At 44.1% G+C, this 24,928-nt stretch overlaps 1 protein-coding gene across 3 annotated transcripts in view; it reads left to right on the top strand.

Moving 5' to 3' along the window:
- The window catches only part of AADAT (aminoadipate aminotransferase), an 83,980-nt gene that overhangs the window by 15,416 nt on the left and 43,636 nt on the right, over positions 1-24,928 (top strand). For all 3 annotated transcript variants that reach the window (XM_089684032.1, XM_089684033.1, XM_089684034.1), the window contains exon 3: positions 22,787-22,955. In XM_089684032.1, the coding sequence (XP_089540158.1) occupies positions 22,787-22,955 (169 nt within the window). The remainder of the gene's footprint in view (positions 1-22,786; positions 22,956-24,928) is intronic.

Genomic DNA, 24,928 nt, shown 5'->3' with positions numbered 1-24,928 from the left:
AACAATTCAAGTGTTCGTTATTGACAATCCAGTATCAGCCTACTTGAAAGATCTCCTTTCATGTTTGGATTGCTGGCCGTCCCTTTCCTGGATTCCCTGCATGCTTTGCAGCTTCTCCTCTGCTGTTTACTTTTAAATTCTAAGAACTATACTGCATGTCTCATGGTACTTTTCTACCTACAAGCAGTGGTTCCTGTACTAACGCCATCTCCTGAAACTCCTCCTCTGAGCACCTCTGTAGTTCAGAAGGCAGGCTCTGTAAAATGTTTGACACAGTGTAGTGCCCACCTACAGGGCATAGTAAATACATGTCACAGAATTCAGGGAATGTGTGGGGATCTTCACAAAGCAAGTTTACAAAATTCAAGATTGTTCATATTAATAGGAGTACTATAGGAATAATTGAAACTCTGTGGAAATGAATATATAATATATATATATAATATATAATTTTAAAATAATATATAATTTTGCCCATAGGTATGTTCAAAGCCTAACTCTAGCAACCATGGATAAAGCAACCCCATGGACAGTGAGCTTTTCTAATGGCAGCATATGTTAAGTGTAAGCACTTGCTTATTCTCTTTTCCCGGTTACACTAGGAATCAGAAAACAGAGGACCTCTCATTTGTAAACGGCACCACCTGTCATGGTAGCCACCTCTGGTTTGCCACCTCCCATATTTCACCTTTAGTCATTTAGGTAGCCCATCATAAAACATGCTTGGTATATACATAGATCTATATTCAAACAATAAAGAAAAAGAAAAAATGGGGCCCTCACAATAGACCACTTGGTTTTTCTGCCATCACTCTTCTCTGTTTCTGTCATAGTAAATGGCAGATAGCGAGACACAGAAGAGGAGGAGCTAAGACCTGGCAAACATAGACAGTAGGTTTTTAGTCCAATATTGATAAAGCACTGCTTCAGGAAGGTCCACAATGTCCTTTCACAGGTGCTCACATCAAGGTGTCCGCCAGGCATGCAACCGTGAAAACTCAAAAAGAAAAAGGATAGCTGCACACTCCAGTGGGACACTGAAAGTCTTTAGTGCAAGAAGCCAATACTAGACATAGCAGCACAAGGATTCCTAGGAGATCTGTTGACGTATTTCATCCTACAGAGTGCTTACTCCTAAACACACTGTATAGGTAAGCACTCTGTAGCATGAAACGCATCAACAGATCTACTGTGTATCCTTGTGCTGTAATGTCTTTTATCGGCTTCTTGTTGTAATACAGTCTTTGGATTTTGAACTGTCCCACTGGAGTGTGCAGCCATCCACTTTTTCTTTTTCAGTGGTTTTAGTAGTCCTGGGGTGCTCTACAGGTTATTGGAGCTGGCTTACAGATATATGGAAGTGTATGTACTTAAATGCATTTTTATAGATTATATTTTTTCACAGGTTTCCTTTCATGTAATACAAATGACATACTCATGCCTTATATTAATTTTACAGATTCTCTTCAGCCCTTGAGAATGCTAATTCCCTGATTGTGATGCCAATAGTCGCTATCACTTTCTAGTTAACTTACCTGCAATGAGAGACTATAAAGTTTCTGACGCAAACCCCCATACTTTTTTTTTCAGCCAACAATTTTTTGCATGGTGTGTATTTTTTCTGAAGAGCATTAATACTTTTTTCTCTAGGCCACTTTTCCTGTGTAATCTTAGGGAGTGTAAGCACTGTGGAGATTTTTTAACAGCATTTACATTTAAAGACCATGTTACGTTTTATAATAGTGTTGATTTGGGGGTTTAATAGCTCATTTGTAGCGCCCAAACAGTACATTTTCTCCACGCCAGAGATATATTTTAGGGTTTTTTTCTACCCACTTTTATTGAAAACAGAGGAAAAAGTTCACAAAAAGTCTTCCCACGCAGGGGTTCTCACCATCAATCAAACATAACATTATTCAGCCTCATGGCTCTTTCATGCAGCTTTTCAGCACAGCTTAGCAGTGTTGGCCCATCAAACACATCCAATGCTTGTGCACTAACCACTGTATCTCAGCTCTGCATCCTTTCTGCAGAGTTCTCATGGACTGTCTCTCATACTCAGAGGCTCGTGCCTCAGACTGTCCTTACCTAGACAGGTCGGTGTAGCATGCACCTCTTTCACTGCTCCCTTGAAATCACTGACCATCTCAGGGGGGTGGGACCCTGAGATGTATATTCGTCAAACTTGAGAGGAGAAACCATCTCCACACATTCATCTTTTATAAAAAGTGGTCCTTTACCTGAAGGAAAACCATCTTCACACAGTCCTTCTTCCGGGTTCGCGGTCTCGGGCGGCTTGAATGACAGAGCCGCATTGATGTCACTCCAGCGCTTGTGCAAGTCTCAGGTATGGGTATGTCAGTCCTTCAGAGCGCATGCGCCGGCTCTGAAAAAAATTCCAAATGGTGAACATTTAGGGGATATTCATTTTAACTACAGGTAAGCTTTATTATAAGCTTACCTGTAGATAAAAATTAACAAAGTGGCTTTACTACCACTTTAACATGCTATATCTAAAGGTTTTCCTATTGATTACATAAACAGGATTAAAAGGGTGTTGATCTTTAATTGGTTCATCATTTTGATATCTATACACACTGTAGGAATAGGTTTTTTTTCTACCCCCCCCATTTTTGCAAGTCAACAAAAAGTAGCACTAGGTAGAAATGGACTATGTTACCATAGTCATGTGAAAAAAGTATAATAGTGAATGTGTAGATGTGTATATTTGACCTAGACTTTTAATCTGTTACTGTATGTAATGTTTAGTATGTGGGAAGAGGTAATATATTACCAGGGTAAATGCATGACCTCCGGTCCAGTAAAAGTACCCCTATAAATGCTGACAAGCTCATTTGCTATGTTTGTCACAGTTGTTTGCTGTGTGAGCATAATGGCTGATTGATTTGCTCCTGAGAAATGAATTGTGTAATTTGTACGTTGGCATGTTTTACCCTACTGTCAATGTATTTAATGGCTTTTGCAATATGTTAGATTTTATATAGGTTGTTTATCTTTTACAGTGAGCATGAAGTTTGGATATGGTTATTGCATGTAGTATTTCAATGATTTTCTTTTCTTTGATTAATGGACATTGGTCATTTATTTTAAGCAATTATTTAATTTTGTTTAGCTGTACTTCAGATTGTGCTAAACTCCGTTCTACTTCCAATTTTTGCTTTCCACTTGACATGAAAGTATATGACTTCCTAAATGACAATAAGTAATGTAAGCTGAAACCGAAGCAATGTTTCCTGAGGTGAGCAACCTGTAAGGCAAAAGACCAGTCCAATCTTTTCTTGGCAGAACAGTGGTGCGTTTATTTGTGCTATTTTTATATATTCATGTAACACCTTGCATTAATACTGGTTGCATGATGTTAATTAAACGCAAGATGGCAGTGTTCTGCGGTTCAGTTATGCATACTCTATTGAAGAAAAGCCTTGTTGAATTTGTGTGCTGGTAGCAAGACTTCTACGGTCAGACAAGGAGTGAACAGACTACATCTCCCAGAAGAGCTGGCAAAGGAGCAGGAGCATATATATTGAGAAGCCTGGGAACTTTACTGGAAGTAGATGGTGAGAGGCAGAGGATGGGTGTGTTTGTGAGGAGAAGGCCGTGTGGGACTCCAGAAATGTGGGCCAGATTGGGCTGTTGAGTGGAGGAGGAAATTAGGTCTGCAGACCAATGGTATCGTTGACGAGCAGGACAGTCAAATCTCGTGGGTAGATGGATCGTAGTGCTGTCATTGGCATCACTCCTTAACAGAGGGACCAAAGTACACAGGGGTCTTCCCAACTGAGAGACTTCCTCTTACTCTGCAAAGGCTACAGGCCGTGTGAGAGAGTTCCATACCCAGATCATAACCAGTTGCAAGTGACTGTGTTAAATTTCAATTGCATGATGAAGTACACCTTAGCATATTACACTGAGGCTCACTCTGTATTCTGGCCTACTACTTAGTATCTCATTTCAAGCCTCTTCCAATTCCAAAGAAACCTGCTTCACCAGACTAGTCCACCATCTTTAGGGGTTCAACCTCTGCTGAAGCTTGCTTCCGCCCCTTTCTACAATTTTAGCTACTTCTTGCCTTCATCCTCTGTGCTAAAGAGACCTTACCCAGTTTCAACATCACTCCAAGAAACAATCTTTTTGTAACTATGACATCTTAAGGAAATCTTGATCTTACATAAGGAAGGATTTGAACCTTAATGTGCACCTACTAGGGCCCTGTCAAGCACGCAGAAAATTGGACACCTTTACTTAGAGATACAAAAACGTGACACTATTGCTCATAACAAAAGTATTCATCTCCAGAGTTGAACCCAGTTACCAGTGACTGAGAACCCAAATGTAAGTTAGCCTGACATCTTGATGCACTCCAGCTCACTTGGGGAGAGATATCTCAGAGGCTGAAAATGATGTTTCAAATTCTGATCCTACAGGACATTTGGGTTTGTTTAGTGATACTGTGTCATATTACTTTGTTAGACATTTTAGCATGTTTAACTGTTCGTTTATGCACATCTACTGTCTTTTTCATTATGCTTGCACTCTTTATATTCTGACCTCAATATAACGAAAATATTTGCTCACTATAAACTGTTAGTTTACTTTATGGCTCAAAGCCAGGGAGTCCTCCTGGTCAAAGATTCACAGTGGTGTCAGCAGGGGCTCTACTTCCAAAGCAGGCTCAGGACAGACAAGAAACCCAAAAAATACTCAGCGGCCGTTGAGGGTAGCGCTACATGTGGTGGGGATATCCCTGTCCAGAGAGTTTGTGAGTCTCAGGAAGAAAGCATGGAACCATTTGAAATCACTTTATGGTGTCTGGAAAAAAATGGGAGACCAGATATGTGTATAGTCTTGAGCCTTCCAGGGAGTGACTGGACTGAAGGGTAGGTTGAACAACTGCTGATTTCCCAGATTCCTGATCAGAGAGTGAACATCTTGCATATGAGAGGCAGTCCAGACACATCCCATGTGCTGGTGTTGCTGAAATGTAAGAAGGGGGCCCCTCTCCCATTAGATAACAGAAATACACTGCTCAAAAAAAATGAAAGGAACACTTTTTTATGCTTGAGTATAGCATCAAGTCAGTTAAACTCCAGTGATATTGATCTGGTCATTAAAGTAGCAGAGGGGGTTGTTAATCAGTTTCAGCTGCTTTGGTGTTAATGAAATTAACAGGTGCACTAGATGGGCAACAATGAGATGACCCCCCCCCATAAAAACAGGAATGGTTTTACAGGTGGAGGCCACTGACATTTTTTTTTCTCCCTACTCATCTTTTCTGATTGTTTTTCATTAGTTTTGCATTTGGCTTGGGTCAGTGTAGCATGAGGCAATACCTGGAACCTACAGCGGTTGCACAGGTAGTATAACTCCTCCAGGATGGCACATTAATATGTGCCATTGCCAGGAGGTTTGCTGTGTCTCCCAGCAGTTTCAAGAGCATGGAGGGGATTCCAGGAGACGGGCAGTTCATCTAGGAGAGCTGGACAGGGCCGTAGAAGGTCCTTAACCCATCAGCAGGACTGATATCTGCTCCTTTGTGCAAGGAGGAACAGGATGATCACTGCCAGAGCCCTACAAAACTACCTCCAGCAGGCCACTGGTGTGAATATCTCTGACCAAACAATCAGAAACAGACTTCATGAGGGTGGCCTGAGGGCCCGACGTCCTCTAGTGGGCCCTGTGCTCACTGCCCCGCACTATAGAGCTCGATTGGCATTTGCCATTGATCACCAGAATTGTCAGGTCTGCCACTGGTGCCTTGTGCTTTTCAGAGATGAGAGCAGGTTCACCCTGAGCACATGTGACAGACATGAAAGGGTCTGGAGAAGCCGTGGAGAATGTTGTGCTGCCTGTAACATCATTCAGCATGACCGTTTTGGTGGTGGGTCATTGATGGTCTGGGGAGGCATATCAATGGAGGGACGCACAACATGGCCCCCACGCTCTCCTGACCTAAATCCAATAGAACACCTCTGGGATATTATTATTATTATACAGGATTTATATAGCGCCAACAGTTTGCTCAGCGCTTTACAATATAACGGGAGACAATACAGCAACAATACAGTTCAATGCAAGAGGGAAAGGAGGGCCCTGCTCCTTGGAGCTTACAGTCTAGGAGGATATCATGTTTCAGTCCATCCGATGCCGCCAGGTTGCACCTCAGATTGTCCAGGAGCTCAGTGATGCCCTGGTCCAAATCTGGGAGGAAATACCCCAGGACACCATCCTTTGTCACATTAGGAGCATGCCCTGACATTGTCAAGCATGCAAGCATGTGGCGGGCCATGCAAACTACTGAGTATCATTTTGAGTTGCTGCAATGAAATTTCAGCAAAATGGACTAGCCTGCTGCATAATTTTTTTCGCTTTGATTTTCTAGGTGTCTTTGGATTCAGTCCTGTAAGTTGATCATTTTTATTTCCATCAAATGATGGGGCATCCTTACGTTCCTAACACATTACCCAGTCCATATCAGTATAGATAATCCAGCATGATATTTTTCCCCATTGAGATCTGATGTGTTTTCAAAGTGTTCCTTTAATTTTTTTAAGGTGTCCATGTGTATCTATCCAAAACAGTGATGCTGCAGCTATTGCGACCTGGCTTCTCTGATGCTGGCCCAGAGAGTCCTAGAAGGAGAGCATCTGACCCAGAGCCCTCCACCTCGGCTGACGTTGCTGGGGGAATACCTGCCACCAGCTTGGCTGAACTAGTAAAGTTCATAGAGACTCTATGGAAAAACTCCACTTCTATCACTAGTTATGACTAGTCGAGATTAAGGTTCTTCTCGGGCAAAGCACCCACCCCCTTGGGGAAGATTATTTTGATACTTGGATTGATCAAGCTCTACAGGCCAAGTAAAAATGGGAAGTAGCCAGTGCTGTAAAGAGGCAGAGTGTGGTGGAGAGCTCACGCACTTCTGCTTCTGACATTGTGCAGAACTTAAATTGAGACAAGCTGGGTTGCACCACACAAATGCATTGAAGCCTTGCAAGTGTTCGGGAGAGTCGAGAACTGCAGAGCTGACATACTTGCACATTTATCAACGTTAAGGGAAAAGGCTGTTCATCTAAAGGTTGGATAAGATTTTGCATCAAGTGGTTGTACAGGGAGGAGTGAGAATTGAAGGTGCCAAAATTCTAAACTTTTAAAGACTATATGGGAAGAAGAGGCCTTGATTGTAGCCAAAGCCCAGAAAGCTGAAGTTCAGAGAGGAACAGGGCCCAGAGCCTCCTCTTGTGTCAATCAAACTATCTCAGCTGGGGAAGAAACACCGGAAGTGCAGACTATGGTTCCAGTAGATAATATAGTACAGACTTTGCCACAGTTAGCCCAGGCTCAAGCCATGATTCAGCAGTCCTTTTGTGAGGTTCAAAAGACAATAGGACAAGTCATGGAGTCTCACGTTGCTATGCAGAAGACCATGTCGGAAATGGGGTAGACAGTGCAACAATGGCTACAGATAAAGGCGAATCTGGTACTGGGTCTACCTGAAGATGCTTCCATTGTGGAGAACTGGGACACTTTTGGGCCCAATGACCACAAAATGAGTCAGCTGCAGTCCTTACAGCTCAAGTAGTACAGCCTTGAAGTTTGTGGGAAACTTCAGGGGGCCTCAATGGAAGAGCCAACTGAGGACCTAAAAAAAAAAACGTGAGCTCCATTTCCCAAGGGACTTAGACTCTGGAGACCAAAGCCACTCAGACATATCCTACTAATTGTCCCCTAGAGCCAGTTCACCTCCCAACTCCATTGACTGGTTCTCAGAGACGGGCATTGAAGCAAACCACTCTATAAGCCCAGGAAAAGGGCTTCCAAAGAAGTGAACAACTCAACCAGGGAGAGCCCTGATCCAAAGTGCAAATCCTTGCTCAGGATAGACTTCCAGATGAGCTGGTAGGTCCATCACCTGTAGTCCCTAGTCAAGTAGTGGGAGAATACGTGAAAGCTTTGTTGAATTGGGACTCAGAAGTGTCTATATGATAGCCTGGTCTTTAACCCCCCAACCCTAATGGAAAGAGGCGAAACCTTTGACACCCTTGCGGTCGTTTTCCCACAGCTTCCTGGAGTAGGGCAGTGCTCCCTATTCATCAGAACCAACACCAACTTGGTTCGCAGGCTAACTCCATTGGCTGAGCTGAATGCCATGCCCATCGAGAGCATCCACCCGCAGCTACTTCAAGTCTATCAGCGAGTTGTCAGAGAGCTGAGGGCTCCTCAAGAGTACGTGGGAAGAGTCTAGAAGGGTGAGCCTTATGAAAGCCAGAGTTAGATTGACCTGGGATCAGCCAGGGTCCTTCATTGTTCTCGATACGGACTGTAAAAGTGGGACAGACTGAGTGGAAACAGTCCAAGAAGTGATCACCATGATAGCTCTGCAGCGCAATAAGGGTAATGTTATTGTTAGAGTCTGCAATAACATGATCGCTCCCATCACCCTGAAACCCAGAGTACTGTTGGAACAAGTGAACGTTGCTACAGCAGCCAATGCACCTAATTTATCCGATTACCTCACTGCAGGAAGTTTTGGTCTTCAAGACTCCAATTTGTCAGAAGAGTGGAAACAGAGCGCAAAGGATAGATTTTAGAGTTGGCAGAAGATGTTTTCTAAAAGCGATTGACATTGGGTGCTCTAAGAGTGCCCAGCATCGAATCCGGCTTAGCGAAGATAACTCGTTTTGACAACGAGCTCGACGGGTCTCTTTAGGGGATCTGGAGGATTTTAGAGAGCAATTGGTGGAGCAAAAAAGAGCCAGAATCATTTGGGAATTGAGGTGTCCTTATGCTTCCCCCATTGTAGTAGTGTGGAAGAAGAATTACACTTTGTGAATGTGTATTGATTACAGGACCCTAAACAAATGAACCATTCCAGATCAATACACCACCCCCTAGAATTGAGGATACGTTGCAGTGTCTGTAGGGAGCCAAATGATCTAGTGTCTTGGATCTGAGGAGTGGGTACTACAGAACCCAATGGATCCCGAAGACAGAGAAAAGACTGCTTTCATCTACCCTCTGGGATTCTTTGAATTCGACCGCATGCCTCAGGGCTTGTCAGGGGTGTCTGCGACTTTCCAGAGACTGATGGAGTGCACAGTGGGGGATTGGAATTTGATTGAGGTTCTAGTATACCTGGATGATCGTGTTTGGAAGAGCATGAATGGTGGCTGGAAAAGGTATTTCAACGGCTTTATGACGAGGGTTTTAAATTGTCACTAGGGAAATGGCAGTTTTACTGGAACTCAGTCAACTACCTGGGGCATGTAGTCTCAGCTGAGGGAGTGGCCACAGACCCCAGCAAGATTGAAGCTGTTACCACCTGGCCCCAACCCAACAATGTCACTGAATTGAGATCATTCCTGGGGTTCTGTTCATTTTATCGCCGTTTCATCGATGGGTTTGCCAACACTCATAGGACTGCAGAATATTGAAGGAGCAGCCAGCGGGCCTGGTAGGGCCCCTCTGTCAAAGGCCCCAGGGAGGCCTTGTGATCCCATCAGCGAGCACAAAATTACAGTCCACTGGAAGTCCCAGCCCTGTGTCATCTGTCGAAAGTTACCAGATTTGACAGTCTATCAAACCCATCCAGAAGGGAGGAAAGGCCTGATAAAATCATGGCACCAAACCCAACTGCTGCCCTTATCTGATGCTGTGCAGGTTCCAACTGCAACAGATGGCCCTCCTGCTAATGGGACTCATCAACCCTGACCTTCCCCATCCTGCTCAAGTTTCAGAAGAGGAGGGGAAAGAGGAAGAGAGAAAAAGAGTTGAGGTGGGGTTCAATTGGTGGCCAATCCTATCCGCCATCAGAGACCGTATTCTGGCACCATCCTCCACTTCAAATCTGTCAGTTCCTCCATCAGACTCAAACCACCAAAGTCCCTACCCTTCCTGAGCCAGACATTGCAAAATTTGCTAAGCCAACCCATCAGTTAGACTTAAGTGCTAGTGACTCTACCCTTCCTCAGCCTGATTCAGATTTTTCAGGATGTCTCGAAAAGAAGAGTTTAATGGAGCCTGTGGCTAGTGGAGACCCTGAGATTGTGGTGGAGCAGGCAGAGAGTGCCACAGAGTCAGAAGATGAAGTAAACTCTCAAACTGAACCATAAGAGAACAGAAAGATAAAGCTACCCAAAAGACTGACTTATGACACTCTGGGTGAGAGCTCAGAAGAAGCACTCCATGCTAGCCAAAGAACTCTCAAAACTCCTGTGCATAGTACAGTGAAGTGTATCCTAGAGTCTGCAAGCCCTCTTGCTGACACCATCAAGGAGGAAGTTTTTAGAATGACCCTTCCTCAATATCAGCTAGAGTCTCCTAACCTTTGGTGGGAGTCCTTTTTGCTAAATTTGCTCCATAATGAACACTTGCATATTATTGTCTCTCCTGATTAAATTACAGTGGATATAAAAAGTCTACACACCCCTGTTAAAATGTCAGGTTTCTGTGATGTAAAAAAATGAGACAAAGATAAATCATTTCAGAACTTTTTTTTACCTTTTTAATGTAACCTATAAACTGTTCAACTCAGTTGAACAACCAACTGAAATCTTTTAGGTGGAGGGAAGTAAAAATAAAAAACTAAAATATGGTTGCATAAGTGTGCACACCCTTAAACTAATACTTTGTTGAAGCACCTTTTTTATTTTATTACAGCACTCACTCTCTTTGGGTATGAGTCTATTAGCATAACACATCTTGACTTGGCAATATTTGCACACTCTTCCTTGCAAAAACTCTCCAAATTTGTCAGATTGTGAGGGCATCTCCTGTGCACAGCCCTCTTCAGATCACCCCACAGATTTTTGATCAGATTCAGGTCTGGGCTCTGGCTGGGCCATTTCAAAACTTGGTGAAGCCATTCCTTTGTTGATTTGGAGGTATGCTTTGGGTTGTCATGCTGAAAGATGAAGTTCCTCTTCATGTTCAGCTTTCTAGCAGAGGCCTGAAGGCTTTATGCCAATATTGTCTGGTATTTGTAACTGTTCATAATTCCCTCTACCTTGACTAAGGCCCCAGTTCCAGCTGAAGAAAAAACAGCCTCAAAGCACAATGCTGCCACCACCATGCTTCACGGTGGGTATGGTGTTCTTTTGGCGATGTGCCGTGTTGTTGTTGCGCCAAACATATTTTTTAAAATTATGGCCAAAAAGTTCAACCTTGGTTTCATCAGACCATAACACATTTTCCCACATGATTTTGGGAGACTTCAGATGTGTTTTTGCAAAGTTTTGCCAGGCTTGGATGTTTTTCTTAAGAAAAGGTTCCGTCTTGCCACTCTACCCCATAGCCCAGACATTTGAAGAATACGGGAGATTGTTGCCGCATGCACCACACAGCTAGTACTTGCCGGATATTCGAGCAGCTCCTTTAATGTTGCTGTAGGCCTCTTGGCAGCCTCCCAGACCAGTTTTCTTCTCATCTCTTTATCAATTTTGGAGGGACATCCAATTCTTTTTAATGTCACTGTTGCGCCATATTTTCTCCACCTGATGATGACTGTCTTAACAGTGTTCCATGGTATATCTAATGCCTTGGAAATTCTTTTGTACTCTTCGCCTGATTGATACCTTTTTAACAATAAGATCCCTCTGATGCTTTGGAAGCTCTCTGCGGACCATGGTTTTGCTGTAGGATGCAACTAAGAAAATGTCAGGAAAGACCTACTGGAATAGCTGAACTTTATTTGGGGTTAATCAAAGGCACTTTAAATGATGGCAGTTGTGTACTGACTCCTATTTAATATGATTTTGAATCTGATAGCTTAATTCTGAACACAGCTACACCCCTGGTTATAAGAGGGTGTGCACACTTATGCAACCACATTATTTTAGTTTTTTATGTTTACTTCCCCCCCCCCCCCCCCCTAAGATTTCAGCTTGTTTTTCAAATAAGTAGTACAGTTTATAGGTCACATTAAAGGTGGAAAAGGTTCTGAAATGATTTATCTTTGTCATTTTTTTACATCACAGAAACCTGACATTTTAACAGGGGTGTGTAGACTTTTTATATCCACTGTATATCGAAGTCAATTGTATATATGTTGTTTCAAACACTGTTGGTTTGTTTTTTATTTCTTTTGGAGCCAAATAATTTAAGCGGGGAGAGTATGTAACACCCTGCATTAATACTGGTTACCGGATGGTAATTTAAACACGAGATGGCAGTGTTCTGCAGTTCAGTAATGCAGACTCTATTGAGTGTTTGATATTTACTATCATTCTTGTTGTGCATGCACTCTTTATAATCTGACCTCAATATAACCAGAATATTTTCGCACTTTAAAGTGTGTATGTGTTTTACTTTATGGTTCAAAGCCAGCGAGTCCTCCTTGTCAAAGATTCATGGTGGTGACAGAAGGGGCTGTATGTCCAAAGCAGGCTCAGGACAGACAGGGAACCCAAAAAATACTTAGCAGCCCTCAAGAGGGTAGAGCTACATACAGGTGCTGTACAGTGCCCCAAAAATAGATATTTCAAGTCTTCACAACAAAACCTAGCCATGCCAAGCAGTCCTAGCCAACAAACCTAATGCTTGTCAGCTCCAAAACGCAGAGTAGCGTGGGGTTTTTTTTTTTCTTTTTTCTTCAAGGAACACCAGTCTTGGCTCCACCAGATACCTCCTCTTAGTTCCACAAGCTAAAAAGCATAGACTGTGTGTTTCATGTGAGGTCAAATTGCTATACAGGGTCTATGCCCAATACAGCGCTGAGCAAACTTTTTGGTGCTATATAAATACTGTATAATAATATGTACCGTGGCCATTGTCCCATCCTTCCTCACGTTCCCCTGCAGCTTCCCATTAACCTTCTCTTCTATATCCATTGAGGAAGTCTCCAAGATACTCTCTGATGCCTGCCTCACCACCTGCCCCCTCGACCCTATCCCCTCACAATTCCTACGACCTCCCTCTCCCTCCATCCTACACTTCCTCACCCACATCTTTAATCTCTCCCTCTCCTCCGGCACCTTCCCCTCCCCACTGAAGCATGCACACATCACCCCCATACTTAGAAAGCCCTCCCTGGACCCCAATGACCCGAACAACCTCAGACCCATCTCCCTGCTCCCACTTACATCTAAACTCCTCGTGCGCCTCGTCTACACCCGCCTATGCTCTCACCTCAACGACAACAACCTCCTCGATCCCCTACAGTCTGGCTTCCGTCCCCTACACTCCACCGAAACCGCCTTACTCAAACTCTCCAACGACCTTCTAACCGCCAAAGCTAATGGCCACTATTCAGTGCTCCTACTCCTTGACCTCTGTGCGGCCTTCGACACAGTTGACCACCCCCTCCTCCTCAAAATACTACACTCCCTCGGCCTCAGAGATTCTGCTCTCTCCTGGCTCTCATCCTACCTGTCACAACGCTCTTTCAGCGTTACCTATAATGCTACCACCTCCCCCTCACTCCCCCTCTCTGTTGGGGTCCCTCAAGGCTCTGTCCTTGGGCCCCTTCTCTTCTCCATCTACACCTCCTCCCTTGGCCAACTCATACACTCTCATGGCTTCAACTACCACCTCTATGCCGACGACACACAAATCTATCTCTCAACCCCCCACCTCACCCCCTCGGTCTCTGCCCGAATCACACACCTACTGAGCGACATATCAGATTGGATGTCGCTCCACTTCCTTAAACTGAATCTCTCCAAAACCGAGCTTCTTGTCTTCCCCCCAGCCCGTACCCCACCCCCCATTGACTTCTCCATCACATCCAACAACGCCAATATCAAACCCGCCCTGCAGGCCAGAGTACTTGGTGTCATTCTGGACTCCAACCTATCCTTCCAGCCCCAAGTCCAATCTTTAATAAACTCGTGCAGACTCCACCTCCGCAACATCGCCAAAATCCGCACGTTCCTAACCCCAGAAACCACTAAACAGCTCATCCACTCCCTCATCATATCACGACTCGACTACTGCAACTCCCTCACTGGCCTGCCTCGCCACTGGCTATCCCCGCTTCAGTCGATCCTGAATACGGCTGCCAGACTCATTCACCTTTCCAACCGCTCCGTTTCCGCCACCCCCCTCTGCCAATCCCTCCACTGGCTTCCGATTGCGCAACGGATCAAATTTAAAATCCTAACACTGACGTACAAAGCCGTCCACCATACTGCCCTGAACTACATCACCGACCTACTATCCAAGTACTGCCCAGGACGCACACTCCGCTCCTCACAAGACCTCCTTCTGTCTAGTTCCCTGGTCTCCTGGTCCACCCATCCTCTGGAACTCCCTTCCCCAACCCATCAGATTATCACCTACTCTCCTCTCCTTTAGGCGCACCCTGAAAACTCATCTCTTCAGGGAAGCCTACCCCCTGCTAACTTGACCGACCTCCTCCACTCTTCCTACCACTCCATCCCCCACAGCTATCTCCTCCTGTACCACTATCCCATCCCTTCTAGATTGTAAGCTCGAAAGAGCAGGGCCCTCGATCCCCTCATGTGTTGCATTGTATTGGTATTGTTCTGTCACATGTTCTGTCCCCCTTTGTAATGTACAGCGCTGAGTGAACTATCGGCGCTTTATAAATACTGTATAATAATAATAATATCTCTCTTACATTTACCTCTCCTTCCTTTCCTTTTTTTCTCTTTATTTTTACCTATTTTATTAATTTCATTGTATTGTTGATTTCTGCAGCACAAGTACAGCTTTTGGATGTGTTACCAGGATGGAATCACAGGCTACTGCCCATTGTGTTGTTAATTTACAACTCCATGTTATTTCTGTGACCTGATGGATAGGTCTTGAGATGATTTTTGCATTTGTGTAGTAGCTAGGTACCCAGGGGCTGACTGGCAAATTTTGGTCCAGGGGGCAAGTACAACCTGGAGGCCCATGCTCTAGCAACTCAATACCCCTCTTCCCTGCCTCCTTCTGACCCATCCCAGGCCTAAGCTGCCCCAGGCACTATCAGTTCATTGGGCAAGTCGGGCTGTACAGTGCCTCCTGCACAGACTCTGGGTTCCTGAACTGGCTGGCAGGGGGCAGCTGGAAGCTGCAGGGGGGAGCTGAGGTGAGCGGAGAGCCTCCAATGGGGCATGAAGCCGGCCTCTGCTCAGGCACTGCATACTCTATCCATGCTGGTAAAGGGGGAGGGTGGCTAAATTGCATTGACAGTGGGAGGAGTTTAAAGTGATGTGGTTAACTAAACCAAAAGCCGCCTTGTACCCATAAAATATGCTCAGATTTCTGTGCCACAAGTAAGAGTCTCGCAGATATGTGGAAACCTCAGCACAATCATTTTTGTTAAAAACAAAACTCTTCCATTACATATTCTGTTTATACTGACTATACAGTATGCAAAATTCTCCTACACCCAGTCTGCATAGTCCCTCGCAGTTTGCACAGTCCTGCCCAAACTGCACAACCCCCACCAGGTCTACACAATCCCCTCCAGTCTGCACAATCCCCCCCCAGTCTAGACAATTTTGCCCCCCCCCCCGCGCCCCAGTCTACACAATAACCCCAGCCCTAGTCTGCACAATCTGTCACCCCACCCCCAATGGCACAGTCTTCCCCAGCCCCAGTCTGCACAATAACCCCTGCCTCCCAGCCTGCACAATAACCCCTCCCACCGGTCTGCACAGGGGAAAGAGAGCGAAAAGAAAGAAATGAGAGTTAAGGGGGGAAGAAGGGGCAAAGCAAAAAGGGGTGAGGGGAGAGAGGGTTGTTCATGGGGTGGAAAGCTCACTCACCAATTATGCCTCCCCCCTCAGGTTGGTCTCTCATAGACATGCATTGCATGCAGGGAGCTGGAGTGTGGGTGGGGTTGGGCAGACACAAATGGGAGGCAGACTGGCGGAGTGAGGGAGGAGATAGGAAGACCGTGGTGAAAGGACAACGGGGCAATCAACCAAGCAGATACAGCACAACTCCTGGGCAAGCTAGCTTTCACTGCTCTAACTACAGCCACCAGCCAGGTTGCCAGCGACTGGAGCTAGAATCACACTCTCAGGAAAAGCAGAAACTATCCCCTCCGCTGCCTGAAGCTGAGCAGTAAACAGCTGAAAAATAGTGCCATGGATGCTGCAGCGGAAGCAGTGTAGCCTTTTTGCAGGCTGTCAAAGCGGCCTGGGGGGCAATTGCCTCCCTGCCCCCAGATCCAGTCCGCCCCCCTAGGTACGTCACCAACATTTTCCCATTGTGAATTTGATATCTCTAATTTTACCTAGGGTGGCTACTTTTCTCATTTTCTTATTTCCTGGGAATGCTAAATATATATATTTTTCTCTTTTGCTTGCCTATTTTTAACTGTGATGACTGTAACAGGAACACTTTACTATATTGCAACTCTAGAAAAGAATTTTACAATTTTATAATAAATAAGAATTGACATAAAAAAAAAAACTTGACAGGGAGAGGTGCAGGGTGGATCAGCGATCTCAAAAGGTATAAGATAGGAGGCAGGAAGATTATATAAATCCCGAAAACATGACTTTTCCAGGCTCCCCGCAAGACACTCGGCTACAGCACAGAGTTCTGTCTTATTTTCTTATAACAAGATAGCATGAACAGTCCGATTTTATAATTGGCCAAAAGAAGCCAAATGCCCCCCCTTGTCAAGGACAACATTGTCTTCTTATGTTCTTGGTATTTAGTGTTTTTAAATTCTAATTGCAAATGTGATTGTGAATTTTATATATTTGAGATGCTAACCATATGTTCTCATTACATAAAGTATACACATTGTGCTTTCTGCAACACAGCCATTGTACTATATTGTCTATCTTGAAACCTATGCTATTACATAGTTGACTTTAGCAGTAATCCACAAGGTGTGAATTTAAGGACAACAGTACCTTTTGATACAAGTTGGTCTTTAACCACTTCAACACTGGGCAATGTCACCCCCTTCCTGCCATGGCCAATTTTTAGCTTTTAGTGCTGTCGCACTTTGAATGACAATTGCGCGGTCATGAAACACTGTACCCAAATTACATTTTTATAATTTTTTTTTTTTTTTAGACAGAGCTTTCCTTTGGTGGTATTTAAAGTGATTCTAAAGGCTTAAATTAAAAAAACCCAAACATCTATACTTACCTGCTGTGTGCACTGGTTTTGCACAGAGCAGCCCGAATCCTCCTATTCTTGGGTCCCTCGCCGGCGCTCCTGACCTTTCCCTCCTGTTTGGCCCTTCCCCCTCCCTCTTCTCATTGGCTCACTGGCTGTGGTTGACAGCAACCAATGAGGAGAGGGAGTCTCGGGATAGCTGAGACTCCAGTGAACATCCCTGGACCGAGAGGGGGCTTAGGTGAGTATTGGGGGGGGGGGGGGGGGGCTGGGGAGATGCTGCACAGAGAAGGTTTTTTTACCATCATACATAGAATGCATGAAGGTAAAAAACCTTGAGCCTTTACAACCACTTTAATCACCACTGGGTATTTGTATTTTTGCCACACAAATGAAAAAATGAAAAAATACATTCTTAGTTTCTGTTACAAAATTTTGCAAATAAGTAATTTTTCTTCTTCACTGATGGGCACAGGTGAGGCTGCACTGATGGGTGCAGATGAGGCTGCACTGATGATCAGCCCTATTTATCAATGTAAACCATGTACTGACAGCCTTGCCGGTTATTGGCTTTCCTTTCCTCCTACAGACGCAGTGTGTGAAAAAAGGACTGCCAATAACCAGCAGGTGTGTTTTTACATGTGATCAGCTGTGTTTTGGACTGATCAGCTGATCACATGGTATTGTGATTGTCCGTTTTACCCCGACCTCTAATCAGCTGTGTCCAAAGGACACAGCATCCACAGAGCACGCCCGATGCACACCCTGGGGGACGCCCTCCCAGAACTAGATGACCGTGCTGTAGCCATCTTTCGGCTATAGCATGGTCGTCAAGTGGTTAAAGGAGAACTTGTACGGTTTTCCTCTAAGGCCTCTTGCACACAGAACCCTAAAAAAAAAAAATGAACCACTTTTTGTCCAGCTTTATCGTGCGGGCATGTGTCGTCTTCTTCTTCATTTTTTTTTTTTTTTTTTTAGACACCTTAGATTAGTTTCCTCCCAATACCCAAGTTACCTTTCAAAGATTTGCAATCATATTACCTTAAACATCTCTTTTCCAGGGAGAATAAGTTTAATGTTTGTAGTTATTCCTGATAACTAAGGTTCTCTAGCCCCATTGTTAGCTTTGTTGCCATTATCTGGGCTCTCTAGTTCCAGCACATCCTTCCTGAGGATTGGTGGCCAAAACTGCACCACATAAGATGTGGCTGAACCAGAGTTGCACTGACAAAAACTGTTTAATATGTGATTTAAAGCAATCCCACTTATCTTCAGTGTTATTTGTTGCAAGAATTTGATCCCATTTAGTGTAGTTGGCTCTTTTGAAATGTAGTTCTCTTGTCCTACCCTTATGTGTCCTTTTCTTATCATTTATGGCAAATGTATTAATACGTAATAACTGTTACTTAAATTATCTCTTATGTCTCCCTTTGCAATTAGCTCTGTATTGTTTGTAATTAGTAGGTCCAGAAGGGCATTATTTCTACTTGTGGCTTCCACCATTTCACACATCTTATCCTGCATTACATTAACCCCTTCGTGCTGATGCATCCAGGCTCTTTAAGGGGTTTCTGACGCTGGGAGGCAAGGTGAGGTTTAGGGTCATGTGACTTGGCTATCACATGATTGGAAAGGTCCTGATCGCAAGGAGAGTTCGGTACCTTTCCATGGGACGCCGACAGGTGCTGGGAGCGCACAGGGCGCGTGCTCTCAGCACATTTGTTTAAAAATGGTACGCAAATATGCGGCCGCTTGGCATCAAGGCCCAGCCACCTAGAGTCCGCATGTTTTCGTATGCTCGGCATGAAGAGGTTAAAGAAATGATGAGCCTTAGTTGAGTGTGCAGTTCCATCTGCCCAGTCGATATCTGGATAGTTGAAGTCCCCCATGATTATAATATTTCCCTGCATACCTTCCATCTCTAACTTTGAAAGGAGATGGATCTCCTCCTTTTTAACATTAGGGAGTTTATAGCATACATCCACAAGCAATTTACCTTTCTTTTTCATCCCTTTGAAGCTTCAGCCACAAACACTCCTCACTAACTATTAATATGTCATCTCGCATATTCAGTATCATATTACTCGTCACATACAAGCACGGCCCTCTCCCTCTTCTGCCCACACTGTCTTTCATTCAAGGATAATGGCCAACTGGACACCCACAAGCCTGGTTTATAGTGGGACCACATAAAAAAATGGATCTATCTTACAGTTTCACAAATGGCTTTTTGGTGCAGTCAGAGTATCAAATATTTGTCTAGATACGATCAGAAATTAAATTATGAGATGTGGCAGCAATTTGTTGAACATTCACCATCCATGGTAGCTATATGATGGCAGAGGCAAGTTCTTAAACCTATCTATGGTCAAAATGTAAATTCATATATTTATTTCTACATCATCTTTCAATTCTTTCTAGCCAACTTCTATTATTCTGAAAGTTCTTGAAATTTGTAAATGTCCTTTGAAGATCCTCACACATTTATGCCCTTGAATTCTGTGACACTATTTCCTGTGAGTAGGCCCTGCTTTGTCAAGGAATTTACAGAGCCTGTCTTCTACAGAGGTGCTGAAAAGAGGAGTTTCAAGAGGCGGAGTCAGTACAGGAGTCACTGTTCATAGACAGCAATGTACCATGGGTTATGTAGTCCTTAGTTATTAAAGGTAAACGGCAGAGGAAACACTGCAAAGCATGCAGGGAATCCAGAAAGTTGTGGAAAGAGCCAGTAGATTAGATTTTTTCAGTGGTTGTCTATAAACACTTATATAAAAGAATATGGAGATAAAAAAGCCCCAGTGGGCTTAAATGATCATTGCTGCACTTCAATCCTTGATTATTTGTATGTTTGGGGTCGGGGGGGGAATGTGGCAAGAGTGTGTACGCTGCCTAAATATTTTGGGCTACAAAAGTGTCCCATAAAAATGTTGGTGATATGATCATAGAGATTACTACACAAGATACTCTAGTTTCTCTCAAATATAAATAAAGCAAGGTTTTGCTGTGGTTTGGACCAAAGTATCTCTGTTGGGTCCAGCTTCTCTATGGAGCCCCCAAGGCGAGGGTCCGCACTAATGATTGGCTCACTGATCCCCTTACCCTACAACAGGGGACCCGCCAGGGATGGCCTCTTTGCCCTTGCCCTTTCCCTGGAATCCCTGGCTATTTTGGTCAGGGAACCCAAGTCAGTTCAGGGCTTGAAGGTATGAGCTCTGGAGGAGAAGTTGTCCCTATACGAAGATGATGCCCTTTTATATTTACATGACATGGTTCTGTCGCTCACTGCCACTCTGGAGCTATTTGGTATCTACGACTTTTTAAGGTATACGTATCAATTGGGCTAAATCTCTACTTTTTGCACATGATGACAATGCCCGTGTCAGGGCTAGACCCACTTCACTTTCCTGGGTAGAAGAATTCTGATAGGATGTGAACCAATTTATTGAAGATGATTATCTACCCAATTTCAACTATATCTTTCGTATTTTCCCAATTTGGATCCCTGGATCCTTTTTTAAGGAGATAGATTCCTGTGTAACCCCCTTTTATATGGAGAGGTGCCCTTCTCCGCCTTGCAAAATCTACATTGCAACTCCCTGCCACTATGGGGGATATGGCCCGCCTGAACTTTCAAACATACTATTGGGTGGCAATGCTGGTGTAGGTGTATTGGTGGTTTGGGGGGCTTTAGGTCCAATGCTGCTATCTATTTAGAAGCAGCCTGCTTAGGATCCGTACCTGATATTCATAACATTCCTTACTGGGGACATAGAGCTTATGATACTATTCCAGGGCCAATACAAGCTACGTTACGAATATGGGCATTGGCTAGACAGAGATTTTTTATTTTTTTTTGCAACCTGACCATATTTTCTAAGCTCAACCTCTTTGCTGGAAGCCTGCGCTCTCTCACTTCTGATCCCTTCCAGACCCGCACCTCTGGGTGACATATGGTATTAGGACCCTTGCTGATGTTTTGCCCAATGGGCTATTACTACCATTCTCGCAGTTATCCCAGAAATCCCATCTCCTACAGGGATGCTCTTTGGTACTTCCAACTGAGACATGATGCCAGGGCTCCGTTCCCGTGACCTCCTATCCTCCGGGAGGACCCCATTGAGGAGCTGCTGACTCAGGGCGAGTTAAAAAAAAAACCATTGTCTGTCCTGTATGGAACATCGCTTTGGTGTTAATTCCCCCAAGATTGAGAAGTTATCGGCCACATGGAAGAGGGATATCCCTTCTTTGGATGAGGAGGACTGGGAGGAGGCTTTGGAACAACGTCCCAAGTTGGTTATTTCCTCCAGGGACAAACTTAGACAGGTCAAGTTTTTACATAGGGTTTATTACACCCCCTTGAGGCTTTCTTGGATATAACCTGAGCGCGATTCTATTTGCCCTCATTGCCAGCTACACCTGGGATCCCTGCCCCTTTCACCTGCCTTGGTGTTGCTGGAGCTTCATGATATTGTACAACAGTCCCACCACTTGAAATTGTTGATATCTTATCTCCTTTTTTTATTCCAAAAAAGTGATTCTATTAAAGTAAAACTCCGGGTATCCTCCTGTGACATTGTCCTGGGAAACAGCCATAGATGTGGCCCTTCCAATGTACAAGCTTACCTACATTAATAGGGGCTGTCCCTGGAAATATGATAAGGTATGGCTCCCCTGGACATCTCTCTAAGAGTCTACAATGGGAACATTTGGCCCACTGCCCTCTGGTGTAATCTTTAAGTGGGGGGGGTTATGGTAGCATCTCCTTATTTTCTCTGTCTCCCTCTCCCTCCCCTCCCTCCTTTTTCCTCCCTTCATCGTGTCCTTTCTGATTTTCCCCCCCTAACCTTCCCCTTGCTCCCCCTTTCCTTTCTCTTCTTTCCCTTAATTTTTCAGTTCTCTATTTTTGATGGGTTCCCTACACCCTGGGTCTCGCCGTTGAATTGACTCCAATGCGGTTCTGTTAGGTTATTGCTTCGTAACTACTGTGTGGTTTAGGGGTTTTTCTTTCTTCCCTCTTGTTTTATATTGGATGTTGTTCAACTTGCTGCTAGTGTACATTTGTATTGTACTATGTCTACAATGTCAAACAGTCGCATTCTGTTTCAGCTGTAATGTACTTTCATTTCCCTTTTACAATAAACATCCTGTCTTTTAAAAAAAAAAATAAAAAAATCTATAAAGCATCTTTTAATAAAATGGAATAAATCCTTTCCTGAGATAGTGACCCACCACCTGTTCCTAGAATCTTCACTCTCTCTAAAGTGGAAGTAAAGGCAAAATGTATTTTAAAGGGTGTAAGGGAGAGTTATGACTCTACAGGGTCTATCCCTGGCTTCTGCGTACAATACTTAGGAAAGATGACATCACAATCCTTCTGATGAGATGTTGGGAGCAATGAGCTTTTCAAATCTCATGAGAAGACACTCCTACACTGTGCAGGATTGTCATCCTATGAGATTTGGGATACTCCGCATTCCCAAGATTTTACCAGATTGATCACAATGTCACCAGTGCAGGAATTTAGAGGTCATGCCAAGTATCTTACTTTTTCCCCAAATGTTTATTTTTACACTTTAATGAGGCAGTATGTGGAAGGGGGCCTGATGTAAGTAGCAGGTCTTGCCTTTTATTGCTTTAATAATAGTGGTCAAATTAGTGGTGCTAACCAACCTTAAAAGACTTGTTCAATGATTTTTTTTTTTCCCTATAATAACAATATTTATCTTTTTATTTTTAGCTGAGCTGTTAATGAGGTCTCCACCTTCAATGATATCTTTAGCTGGGGGGATTCCAAATCCAAATACATTTCCATTCAAAGCTGCCAGCATAACATTGGATGATGGGACAGCCTTCGAGATTGGGGATAGTTTGATGAAGAAAGCTCTACAGTACTCTTCAACACCTGGGTAAGATAACTTAGTTGCATCTTACAGTATTTGTTTCTTTGACATACAGCACACTACAGCAATGAAAGTAACTTATAAAATTATGGATACAATGTAAACTTACTGCTGCCCTTCACATCACCAAAGGGCCAGTTAAGCTAGGGAGGAATGTCAGAAACTGCAGATATACTAGAGAAAATGATGGTTAGAGATGGACATGTTACAGGTTTGGTTGGAAAGTAGAGATTTGCTGCAGAAGATAGAGACTGGAACATTTTAGCTGAAACCTCTCTCCCTGGAACCATTTTGTTCCATGCAGTGAAAATAGACACCACGCATGAGCAGCGCACTGCACCCACATACCTTAGAGACATTTTAACCCCTTTTTTGCTACATTAACTTTGATTGCCCCCTGTCACTCTGCCAGTGTCAGTGTACAGTATTTTTCACTGATCATTGTATTAGTGCCACTAGCGACATCAGATAGTTAGGGTCAGTTAGCGCCCCTCCCAGCCAGGGTCAGCTAACTTTACATTGCCCGCACACTATCTCACTCACACTGTAGGTCGCTGATCACCGTCATTACTAGTATTGTGTTTTTGTATGGATCAATATATTGATCATGAACAAAACTATACTAGTGCCCCCATAGTATCAGTGTCCCCAAAAACTTAGTGTTAGCAGGATCAGCCCCGTTCTCAGCCAGCACTTGCGTTTTGGTCTCAACGCTCTCACTCCCCCCCCCCCCCCCCCCCAACAGTGTAATTTCTGATCACTGTCATCTGCAATACATTGCACTAGCAGAATAATTTTATTTGGTAGCGGTTCAAGCGGTCCCTGATAGCTAGGTGCTCTTTTTCCCGTGAGTCGCACTAGGTACCTGTACATTTACAGCCCAAAATGTCCCAAAAAAAGGTATACTAGTGAAGAGGCGTACAGGATTCTGAGAATGTCATATGAGAGTGATGGGGAAGCCTCTCTGACAGAATCTGCCCCAAACTACAAACCTGTAGAAAGCAGCAGCACCTCAACAGGTAGCTCGAACGCTGGAGAAGAGGTCCCTTTTTAACATCAGGCGTACCCGACCCTATGAAGCTGAAGTATTAAGAATGCATGATTTGCAGCAGAGTGCCACTAATAGTGCCGCACCACCTTTTGGTGAACTGGTGAGCACCAGCGGTCTAGTTTATCCTGGTCTTTTTTATACCAGCACTGCAGTATCACTTGGTGACATGGCGAGTCCTATAAGTGCAGTACAAGCTTGTGAGGTGACTAGCACAAGTTGTGTCCCACAGCCACCAAGAATTCGCACAAAGGTCCATGGAGCCCTTAGTGTCCTTCCAGGCATGCTTGCAAATCCTGATTGGCAGCCCACAGATTTTACAGCACCTGTACTTCCCTTGTTTACTGCCCAACCCAGAATTCAAGTAGAAACCGCAAGTTTAATTACTCCCCTTGATTTTATGGAGCTGTTTATCACAGAAGACTTGTATAATTTGATTGTGGGCCAAAGCAATTTATACGCACAACAATATATCACCGCCAACCCAAATTAAACTCTTCCCAAACCACGTGCATGGAAACCGATTATGTTTTCCAAATGTAAAACTTTTTTGGTCCTAATCCTCAACATGGGCTTTACAGAAAAGAATAAGTTGCTTTCATATTGGTTCACAGACCCAATTCATCATATGCCCATGTTCTCTGCTGCCATGGCCAGACGTAGATATGAGACAATGCGCTTCATGCATTTTAGTAATAACACATTCTGTTGTCCCCGGGGGGACCCTGAACATGACTGGCTCTACAAAATTAGGCCCCTCATAAACCACCTCAGGGAGAAATTTGCAGATTTGTATACCCCTAGAAAAACATCTGCTTTACTGGCTGCCTTGCATTCAAACAGTACCTCCCCAACAAGCATGCCAGATATGGGGTCAAATTGCATAAGCTCTGTGAGAGGGCCACAGACTATACATACAATTTTATCACAG

The sequence above is a fragment of the Staurois parvus genome, unplaced genomic scaffold (genome assembly GCF_062004578.1).
Source record: "Staurois parvus isolate SC_StPar_1 unplaced genomic scaffold, SC_StPar_1.0 ptg000334l, whole genome shotgun sequence".
Classification (NCBI taxonomy): domain Eukaryota; kingdom Metazoa; phylum Chordata; class Amphibia; order Anura; family Ranidae; genus Staurois; species Staurois parvus.
This window is presented reverse-complemented; position numbering and strand designations above follow the sequence as displayed.